This window comes from Apaloderma vittatum, unplaced genomic scaffold (genome assembly GCF_000703405.1).
Source record: "Apaloderma vittatum isolate BGI_N311 unplaced genomic scaffold, ASM70340v1 scaffold4766, whole genome shotgun sequence".
In the NCBI taxonomy this organism is placed as follows: Eukaryota; Metazoa; Chordata; class Aves; order Trogoniformes; family Trogonidae; genus Apaloderma; species Apaloderma vittatum.
Window position 1 is genome coordinate 43,641 of NW_009723231.1, and position 11,409 is coordinate 55,049.

The 11,409-nt window shown below is 40.6% G+C and overlaps 1 protein-coding gene across 1 annotated transcript in view; it reads left to right on the plus strand.

Annotated features, from left to right (window-relative positions):
- The window catches only part of ANK3 (ankyrin 3, node of Ranvier (ankyrin G)), a gene marked incomplete at both ends in the record, with an annotated part of 52,763 nt that extends 41,700 nt beyond the window's left edge, over positions 1-11,063 (plus strand). Inside the window, 4 exons of the mRNA XM_009872021.1 lie at positions 864-8,540; positions 9,179-9,253; positions 9,765-9,896; positions 10,920-11,063. Of these exons, the coding sequence (XP_009870323.1) occupies positions 864-8,540; positions 9,179-9,253; positions 9,765-9,896; positions 10,920-11,063 (8,028 nt within the window). The remainder of the gene's footprint in view (positions 1-863; positions 8,541-9,178; positions 9,254-9,764; positions 9,897-10,919) is intronic.
- Between the last annotated feature and the right edge of the window lie 346 nt (positions 11,064-11,409).

Sequence of the window (11,409 nt, forward strand, 5' to 3'; positions counted from 1 at the left end):
CTTTCCATATTTCATGTATGACATATGCTTCTTAAAATCATTTCATGTAAAGTTTTACTTTAGTTTTTTACCAAACAAAAGGAGTATCGCATGAGAAACAAATGCAAAAGTTCATTTTTTTTTTCTTTTTCTTTTTTTTTTCTTTTTTAAGATATTGACTAAGAAAAAGCTCTTGCTCTTATTGGCTTTGTGAGTGTGAAGCATATCTGAACTGTGCATGGGAGATAGAGATTTGAATTTATTCCAGTTGCTTCACAGTTTGCACATCAATTGCCTGTCACTTAAAGGAATTTTGGGTTCTGCATGAAATAGTTCTGAGTGGTTTAAAAAGAAAAATTAGCTATATGATGTCATTTTACACAAGTTTATATTTTGTATAGGTTCAATATCTGAATAGAACAACAGAAATTATTAAAATGATAATTCTAAAAGTTGTGCAAAGCAGAGGCGTACCTAAACAGGCAAAATAGAACCAATATGAATATTTCAGAAGTAGCACATCAGAAAGTCAATAGGAAGTAAGAGAAGAAATTTTGATGTGGCCTTATTTTTACCTTATGGATTCCTTCTTTGTGTTTTCTGTTCTTCATTGTTTGCAGATTTGGTTGCTATGTGCTTTCTGTCTTCCATTTCATGTTGCCTTTTGGTTTGGACCAGTCGTCAGTATATGGCTCATTCCTATTTTTTTCTTTCCTTTTTTAAATCTTCTTTTGCCTCCTTCATCCTAACTCATGCAAACAATTGTACTTGCTTTTTGTAATATTACAACGTTTACTGACCAATTTTCTTCTCTGGTCTCTCTGTTTTTCAATCATTTTTGTTGATTTTTATGTTTGATTTTAATTTAACAATTTAAGAAACAGTTGAACGGAGTGCAGGAGCAACAAGATCCCTACCTGCTACTTATTCATACAAGCCATTCTTTTCAACACGGCCATATCAGTCATGGACAACAGCTCCAATTACAGTGCCTGGGCAAACCAAATCAGGCTTCACTTCCTTATCAAGCTCTTCCTCTAACACTCCTACAGCTTCCCCATTAAAATCAATATGGTCTGTTTCTTCTGCTTCTCCAATCAAATCCACGTTAGGAGCTTCTACCACATCTTCAGTTAAATCTGTTAGCGATGTAGCATCTCCGATTAGATCGTTTCGGACAATCTCTTCACCAATAAAAACTGTGGTATCGCAGCCTCCGTACAATATACAGGTTACTTCAGGCTCTTTCGTCAGAGCTCCCGCAGTCACAGAAGCTGCCAGTCTGAAAGGGCTGGCGTCCACTACCACATTCCCCTCTCGGACATCTCCAGTGACTACTGCAGGATCTCTCTTGGAGAGATCATCCATAACCATGACGCCTCCAGCATCCCCCAAATCCAACATTAACATGTACTCTTCAAGTTTGCCACTTAAATCGGTCATCACATCAGCATCTTCACTTTTATCCTCCCCTCTAAAGTCAGTGGTGTCACCTGCTAAGTCAGCAGTTGATGCTGTTTCATCCTCTAAAGTCATGATGGCCTCGTCTCTCTCGTCGCCAGCAAAACATGTAGCTGGGCACACAGATGTACCATTGCTTAATGGATCTGTGTCACCTCTGAAATACCCATCTTCTGCCAACTTAGTAAATGGATCCAAAGCTGCAGCTGTTTTTCAAGACAAGATCGCTGCAGCTGCACATTCTGCAAGTTGTGCTGCTAACGCAGTTGCTGACACAGCTGAGAGAGTCCTTTCAACAGCTACAACAATGTCATTTTCTCCACTCAGGTCATTTGTGTCTTCAGCACCATCAGCTTTCCAGTCAATGAGAACTCCTCCTGCAGGTGCTTTGTACACAGCCCTTGGGTCAATATCTGCAACTACCTCATCAGTAACTTCATCAACAATAACAGTGCCAGTATATTCTGTAGTCAATGTTTTGTCTGAACCAGCATTAAAGAAGCTCCCAGAGTCGTCCTCTCTTACAAAATCAGCTGCTGCGTTACTGTCACCTATTAAAACATTGACTACAGAGGCACGCACACAGCCTCCTTTTAATAGAACTTCATCTCCAATAAAATCGTCCTTGTTTCTAGCACCCTCTGCTCTCAAACTGTCCACACCATCTTCTTTATCCTCCAGTCAGGAGATACTGAAAGATGTTGCTGAAATGAAAGAGGATCTAATAAGAATGACGGCAATATTGCAGACAGATGTCGCAGAGGAGAAACCGTTCCAACCCGAGATACCAAAAGAGGGTAGAATTGATGATGAAGAGCCCTTTAAGATTGTTGAGAAAGTAAAAGAGGACTTAGTAAAAGTTAGTGAGATTCTGAAAAAAGATGTGTGTTTAGAAAGTAAAGGGTCGGCTAAAGTATCCAAAAGTGATCAAGGACACCTGTCTGAGGATGACTGGGTAGAGTTCAGTACAGAGGAGATTGATGAAGCGAGACAGCAAGCTTTGACAAGCCCTCCTATATCTGTTCCAGAGAAGGTCCAAATTAAAACTAAAACCATGTCGGAAAAGGATTATAGCTTGTCAAAAGTTATTGATTACTTAGCGAATGATATTGGTAGCAGTTCATTAACAAACATAAAGTACAAGTTTGAAGAGGGGAAAAAAGAAGGTGAAGAGAGGCAAAAACGCATTTTAAAACCAGCTATTGCTTTGCAGGAACATAAACTTAAAATGCCTCCAGCCTCCATGAGGCCTTCAACATCAGAAAAGGAGTTATGTAAAATTGCAGATTCCTTTTTTGGAACGGATACTATTTTAGAGTCTCCAGATGACTTTTCTCAGCACGATCAAGATAAAAGTCCCTTATCTGACAGTGGCTTTGAAACGAGGAGTGAAAAGACACCTTCTGCCCCACAAAGTGCTGAAAGCACAGGGCCAAAACCACTTTTCCATGATGTACCCATCCCTCCCGTCATTACAGAAACAAGAACCGAAGTAGTTCATGTAATCCGTAGCTACGAACCATCGTCTGAAGAAATTCCAGAGCAGAAAGCAGAGGAGCTACCGGCTTCGAAACCTACCCCTACGTTCATGGAGCTGGAGCAAAAACCTGCTGGATCTATTAAAGAGAAGGTTAAAGCTTTTCAGATGAAAGCCAGCAGCAGCGAAGAAGATGACCACAAGTGTGTCCTTAGTAAAGGTGTCCGAGTAAAAGAAGAAACTCACATCACTACGACAACTAGGATGGTTTATCATAAACCTCCATGCGCTGAAAGCACGTCTGAAAGAATTGAGGAAACAATGTCTGTTCATGACATAATGAAAGCCTTTCAGTCCGGACGTGACCCTTCCAAAGAACTGGCAGGTCTGTTTGAGCACAAATCATCAGTAACATCCGATGTTAGCAAGTCTGCTGAAACTTCACCACAACATGCAGAGAAGGACAGCAAAATGAAACCCAAACTGGAGCGAATAATAGAGGTCCATATTGAAAAAGGTAATCAGGCTGAACCTACTGAAGTCATTATTAGAGAAACAAAAAAGCATCCAGAAAAAGAAATGTATGTATATCAGAAAGACTTACCTCGGGGAGATATTAACTTAAAAGAGTTGGAAAAACATGATGCTTTTCCTTGTTCAGACGAACAAGGTCAGCAAGAAGAAGAGGAGCTCACGGCCGAAGAGTCACTTCCTTCTTATCTGGAATCCTCTAGAGTTAACACTCCTGTGTCCCAGGAAGAAGACAGTCGCCCTAGTTCTGCTCAACTCATGTCTGATGACTCTTACAAAACACTGAAGCTTTTGAGTCAGCACTCAATAGAATACCATGATGATGAGTTGTCAGAACTAAGAGGGGAGTCTTACAGGTTTGCTGAGAAAATGCTTCTTTCAGAAAAGCTAGATGTGTCTCACTCTGATACTGAGGAGTCAGTTACTGACCATGCTCTACCCCTTAGTGCAGAGTTACAGGGGTCTGATAAACGATGCAGAGAAAAAGTAGCTACTGCCCCCAGAAAAGAGATTCTCTCCAAAATCTATAAAGATGTATCTGAAAATGGTGTAGGTAAAATGTCTAAAGATGATCATTATGATAAAGTGACAGTGTTACACTACACTGGAGATGTTAGTAGTCCAAAACATGCGATGTGGATGCGCTTTACTGAGGACAGATTAGACAGAGGTAGAGAAAAGTTGATATATGAAGACAGGGTGGACAGGACTGTTAAAGAGGCAGAAGAAAAACTGACCGAAGTATCACAGTTTTTTCGGGACAAAACAGAGAAGCTGAATGATGAGCTACAGTCTCCGGAGAAAAAGCAGCATAAAAAAAATGGCAAAGAAATACATTCTAGCCAGAGCTCTGCCAGCAGCAGCCCTGAGAAGGTTCTGCTCTCTGAATTACCGTCATCCGGTGACGAGTGGAGTAAGGTGAAGCAGTATGCGCATGATGGGAAATGCTTTCCCAAGGTGGATGAAAGAAAAGCGTCCAGTTTGCCCAGCAGTCCTGAGAAAAGGATATTTGTGCAACCTGCAGAGGACTCTAAACAAACTATGGAACACAAAGGAAGCGCTCAGCAGACTGGAGTACCTGAGGTTTCACAGACTGGATTTCAGCTGAAGCAATCAAAGCTCAGTTCCATTAGGCTCAAATTTGAACAAAGTCTAAGTCCGAGAAGTAAGGATGTAACTCAAGAAGAAAAAAGGCTGGATGGACACTCCAAAATTCCAGTAAAGAAATTGCAAGAAAGTAAGTTACCGGTGTATCAGTTTTACTCCAGAGAGAAGCACGCAAAGCAAGTAGAGGTCATTGATGGGAGCACAGCTTTACAGAAAGAGGTGAAAATACGGGAAGACTTTGTTCCAAGTAAAGGGAAACCTATCGAAGACTCTCGTGCTACAGACTCACAAAAACAAAGAACTGAGATGGGTAAAGGCGTGCCAGAATGCTTTTCAGAACCTCAAGCAAAAGACCTGGTATATGGCGCAGACTCAACAATGAAGGGACACTGGGACAAAAAAATCTATAGGACGTGGGAAAGTCCTGGAACTTCTAATCATAAAACACAGAAAGAAAAGCTTGCACATGTGCTGGTTCCAGATACAGTAAAAGAAAACCATGTTGATCATGCTGAAGCTAAAACTGACAAAAAAAGTGAATTCATCACTGTGACAGAGCACAAACTGGCAGCAAATGGAATTCATTCAGAAGAAGTGAAGGAAGTGACTGTAAAATCTCCCTCGAAAAGAGTTTTATACAGAGAATTTGTTGTCAGGGAGGGGGAACGTAATGGTGAAGTGGCTGATAAAATATCCAAAAGGAAAGAAGAAATTGCTGTGTCCCATATTCCAGTCAGAATTGTCGAGGAGAAGAGAACCACACTTGATGGTGTCTATGAACTTTCAGCTAAAGTATCCCAGTCAGCTGTGATTAAGGAGAAGGTTGAGAGGCAGATTGATTATGTGGAAGATGAAAAACTAAAACACTCAGAAATCAGAAAAGTTACCAAGCAGCAGAGCTCAATAGGCCTAAGTCCTTCTGTTGAGGAAACAGAGATATCCCCTAGCAAATCACCAGATTCTTTAGAATGTAGTCCAGGAAAAGAATTTCCTTCAAGTGAGTTAGTTGACGCTGGTGCCAGTGATTACTTGGATAAAGTTGCACCACTAGTAAGCACTGAGGGAGTAAAAGAAATTAAGACCTTGCCTGTTTATGTCAGTTTTGTTCAAGTAGGAAAGCAGTATGAGAAAGAGGTGCAACAAGGAAATATTAAAAAAATTGTCAGTCAGGAAAGTAAGACAGTACAGGAGACACGGGGCACATTTTACACAGCTAGACAGCAAAAACAACCTCCTTCTCCGCAAGGTAGTCCAGAAGATGACACACTGGAGCAAGTGTCCTTTATAGATAGCTCTGGTAAAAGCCCTTTAACACCAGAAACACCGAGTTCAGAGGAAGTGAGTTACGAGTTTACATCTAAAACACCTGACTCCCTAATAGCTTATATCCCAGGCAAGCCAAGTCCTATACCTGAGGTATCCGAGGAGTCAGAGGAGGAAGCAGAGGCTAAGTCAACATCTGTAAAACAGGCAGAGGTTGAGGAACCACAGATTGACAAAGTGTTACTTAATCATATAAATAAGGACTCTAACAAAAGACCCAAAGGTAACAGAGTTGCCTACATTGAATTCCCTCCTCCTCCACCACTGGATGCAGATCAAGGCGAGTCAGAAAAGAAGCCTCATTATTCCACTGAAAGCGAAATGGAGATGACAGAAGTGAACTTGCAAGATGAACATGACAAATGCCAACTGGCTGAACCTGTCATAAGAGTGCAGCCGCCGTCTCCTGTGCCACCGGGAGCAGATGTCAGTGACTCCAGTGATGATGAATCTCTCTATCAACCTGTTCCACTTAAAAAGTATACGTTCAAACTGAAAGAACTGGAAGATGACCAGAAAGAAACCTCAAAACCCAGAGCCCTTGAAAAGATTGAGAAACAGAAAGAGTTAGGACATCCCCCTTCTGGGAAACCTAATGAGTTTGATATTGGGCTTGATTCACCCCAGAATGATGTAGTGCACAATGGGAGTAACAATGACCAGTCTGTCACAGAGTGTTCCATAGCAACCACTGCAGAATTCTCCCATGATACCGATGCAACAGAGATTGACTCTCTTGACGGTTATGATTTGCAAGATGAAGATGATGGTTTAACTGAGAATGATTCTAAACTTGCAGGTCCGGCAGTTGAAACCAAAAAGGACGTATGGACTACAGAAGGCATTCTAAAGCAGACCGATCGCTGCTTTAGCCAGAGTAAGCTTGAAGTCATTGAGGAGGAAGGCAAGGTAGGCCCTGAAGAAGACAAGATGCCTTCGAGGGGTCCAGCCTCTGAAAAAGCCGGAGATAAGAGCGAACAGAAGTCAGGGGCACAGTTTTTTACTTTGGAAGGCAGACACCCTGACAGGACTGTATTTCCCGATAGTTATTTCAGTTACAAAGTAGACGAAGAATTTGCAACACCTTTCAAAACAGTGGCCACCAAGAGCCTAGACTTTGATCCGTGGTCCAATAACCGAGGTGACGATGAAGTGTTTGAGACTAAATCAAGGGATGATGAGGCTAAGCCATTTGGTCTGGCAGTGGAAGACAGATCTCAAGCAACAACACCTGATACAACTCCAGCCAGAACTCCAACAGATGAAAGTACGCCAACTAGCGAGCCCAACCCCTTCCCATTTCATGAAGGGAAGATGTTTGAGATGACTCGCAGTGGTGCAATTGACATGAGCAAGAGGGATTTTGTTGAAGAAAGACTCCAATTTTTTCAGATTGGTGAGCATACTTCTGAAGGGAAGTCAGGGGACAAGGGGGAAGGGGATAAAAGTGCAGTCACTGCCATCACACAGCCACAGGCAGGGGACAACACTGTAGAAACAAACCTAGAGAGACCGGTAGAAGCGACAGCAGTTGAACATAAGCCCATCATCCAGGCCAGTGGAGATTGCATGGAACAAACACTTGGTAGTAACTCCCTGGAAAAATCATCGGCAGCGGTAAATGCTTCTAAAGTTGATCCCAAATTGCGCACACCAATTAAAATGGGAATTTCTGCTTCCACCATGACTCTGAAGAAAGATGGCCCTGGCGAAGTGACAGATAAGATAGAAGCTGTGATGCCAAGTGGTCAGGGATTAGAAAATGAAACTGTAGCGGTGATTGCGAGTTCAGCTTCTAGCGAGACAAGCTGTAGGCAAACAGAAAACACTGATTTTCCAAAAGATAATTTTAATAACAACAACAATTTGGATTCATCTGCTGTCCCTACAGATGATATTACCAGTAATGTAGTGCTAAAAGAACATTTGGAACCGAAATGTTCCCTCCAGAAAGCTAACCAAGCGAAAAGCACTTCAGGAAAAGGTACAGGGACAACACAAGGACACAGAGTAAGAGATAAGCAAAAACCACACGGAGAGCAGCAAAAGTCAACAGAGTTGGTAGGGGCTAGAGGAAAATCAAAGCTTCCTGTAAAGGCCAGCTCACAAAATAATCTCCAGAGCAATACAGGGAGTAAAGTGAGAGGGGCTAGTAAGCCTGACAAAGCAAAACCAAGTAATTCTTCTCCCTGTCTAGAAGCAAGGTCTAGGATTCCTGTAAAAAACACTCACAGGAGTAATCTAGCTAGAAGAACTCCAGCCCTGCCAAAACAAGAGCAGGTAGAGAAAGAAAAGCCAAAACAGCTTCCTTCTAAATTACCAGTAAAGGTAAGATCTACCTCCGTCACCATGACAACAGTTAAAGTAAGGAAAAATCAGCTTAGGGAGGTATGTAAACATTCTATTGAATATTTTAAGGGAATTAGTGGTGAGACATTAAAGCTTGTGGATCGTCTATCTGATGAAGAGAAAAAGATGCAGTCAGAGGTCTCTGATGATGAAGAAGACAGTACATCAAGGAACACATCCTTATCAGAAGCTACTCAAGTTTACCAGCCTTCCATTACAACGAAGTCTGCTAGAGACATGAGAACTGAGGCAGCATCTATAAAATCAAAGATTGAAAAGGCCGACAGTGAGAGGAGGAGGAGTAAGAGGACTGGTGAGAATGAAGGCAGTCAGGTTTCTGGAGCTCTCATGGCTCACCTCGTGGAGATCAAGCCTAGTTTGTAAAACTTTCAACTTGTTGATCCTAGTGCATGAACTGTTGTGATTGCCTGTGGAGTGACTTAACTGTAGTTTTCATTCTGTCATTGTCATCTGTATGTGCTGTCTTATATTCTTCTTTCTTCCTTCAAACAAATCCTGTTCTGTAGAAAGCTAGTGAAGCATGCTGCAGACATTCATGTAACTCAAAAATTGATGTAACTCAGAAAGATTTCTTTTGTGACAGCAAGTTCATTCTGTCAAAGTAAACAAATAGATGATAATCTGGTCTTGGTGGTTTCCACCCGTAATTTAACAATTTGTGTACAAATTGTCTAACAGCTAGGTTTGTCAGCATGTTTGGTTTCATTACACGACATCATCTAGTTTGACATTTGGCTTCACACAGGTGAAAATCTAAAAGTTGTGAAAAAAAAATTTTCTTTTTAGGTTTTTAGGGCACACAACCATTCTAGTAAACAATATAAGCACCGTCAACTTAGTCAAATTAAAACTATTATTTATAATAAACCGTCGTCCGGTATTGTGGTTTACTGTGCAAAACCTTTTTAATCAAGAAATTGTAAATCACAGGTCCACAGAGTCCATGTGAACGGACAGATATAAGGATGGCAATTGTAGCCGATCACCTAGGACTTAGCTGGACAGGTAAGCTCTTCTGCTTTAATATTGAAATAAGTCTTCACTATGACATTTTCAGGTAGTTTGCCAACAGCTGCAGCAAGACTGCATCAGGCTCCCTTGAAATCACAGTGAGCCCAGCCTCCCAAAATAGGCAACACGATGCCCAGTAGGAAATTACCCCATGGCCTTGCACTGGAGGTAACCATCACCAGAAAAAAACCCTAGATTTTTATAAGTTAGGAGTTTTTACGGAGGTTTTTTTTCACCATGTTTAAGTGACTTACTGAGTAGAAATAATAGCTCACAGAGACGACCAAAATTCAAAATTGTGTCTGTCGGGAAATTAAAGTATGAGTACCTAATGCCGTGTTCTTCCCTACCTGTAAAGTTCACGTCAGGTAGTTTTGTTGATATCTGTGTGATCTAAGAAATATAATATTTTTAAGGCTGATGGGATGATTGAGGGATTTGTGCTCTGTTTAGTGCTTTTGTTGTTGTTTTCTTTCTTTGCTTGCTTTTCTTTTTGTCATTATAGAACTGGCAAGAGAATTGAATTTTTCTGTGGATGAAATAAATCAAATCCGAGTAGAAAACCCAAATTCTCTTATTGCTCAAAGCTTCATGTTATTAAAAAAATGGGTTACCAGAGATGGGAAAAATGCTACAAGTAAGTTCAAATAGTTACTTTTGTTGTTTGTAAGCTACGGCCTATTTCATCTGTTGCCTGATCTAAATAGGTTAAACTGAAGAAAACGTTATGAATGTCTTTCACAAACCACTCCTGAGGAAGAAAATAATTCAGCTATTATATTTTTACCAGAAGTTGGAAACATGTCATTTTTATTCAGTATATAGGCAGAAGGAAATAATGCATAATTGATGGGACAAGAAAGGAACTTAAATTCCAGTAACAAAAATATTAGGGAAAACTTTCCGACAGTAGGGAATGCGAAACATGGACATAGGCTGCCTGGAAGAGTTAGGCTGTCTCGCAGTATTGCGGGTCATAAGAAAAGACAACCTCCTTCTCTGTGGAGTGACAGAGACACTGATTCTGTGCTGATTCTGCTGGGTTTGTCTGTGCATTTCACTGGAATTGCTCAAATTGAAAGAGAGGTTTTGATTTCTTTGTTACGTCACTGGTGATCGTTACCATTCTCTAATCCACACACCCCCACGCAGTATTTGAGTCGACTCTGATCTCTTTCACATAAAAGTAATTTCCAGTATTACTGTGTTCTCACAACAAGATTATTGTAAATGAGATTTCATGATGACTGCATGAATAGCCTTACACATGTAATTACCTACGTGGCTACCTACTCTGCTGTTCCTTGAAACAGAATGGTAAAAGGATTTTTACACTCCAGTAAAAGGATATTTAGTTTCAGTAGCAAGTAAATACATTCTTTAAGAACTCTCTTACCTTTGTTTATATTGCCTTTTGTATTATAATATAATTATATTTGGGGGTGGGGGAAGGAAGGACTCTCCATAGATGTGTATCTTGAGTAAGTAGGCAGTAGAATGACTACTTAGATAAATGATGGGGTTTGCTAGAACCGAAGGTGTTGGGACAGAACCTTACCCCAGCAATTTACAATTAATGCAATGCGACTGTGACTGCAGGGACAATTCCACAGCTCTTCAATACTGAACTTTTTTCTGACATGTCTTATTTGTTTTTCAGCTGATGCCTTAACTTCTGTATTGACAAAAATTAATCGAATAGATATCGTGACCCTGTTGGAAGGACCAATATTTGATTATGGAAATATTTCAGGCACCAGAAGTTTTGCAGATGAAAATAACGTTTTTCATGATCCCATTGATGGTAATTGAATTCCATGGTCATATTTAGCTCAGTGATATGTCCAATAATACACTAATTTTGTATAAACTAGACTTTAAAAATAAGGCATTAATTTTTACAGAGATAATTGGTTTTCATGTGAAGGATTTTTCCCCTCCTAAAGCACATTAATGTCTCAGAGACTAAGCCAGGATCCCACAAAGGTATGCCAAGTAAGCTTTTCCCCAGCAGCCTCAGTGCCGGCTGACAAGACCTGAGTGTTCTTCTCCTGCAATACTTGTGCTTTGAGGTTTGCATATGCATATTTTTTTAATCTACTTGGTATTGCTTGCTTTCCTTGTTACCTGGAAATATATAAATATATATA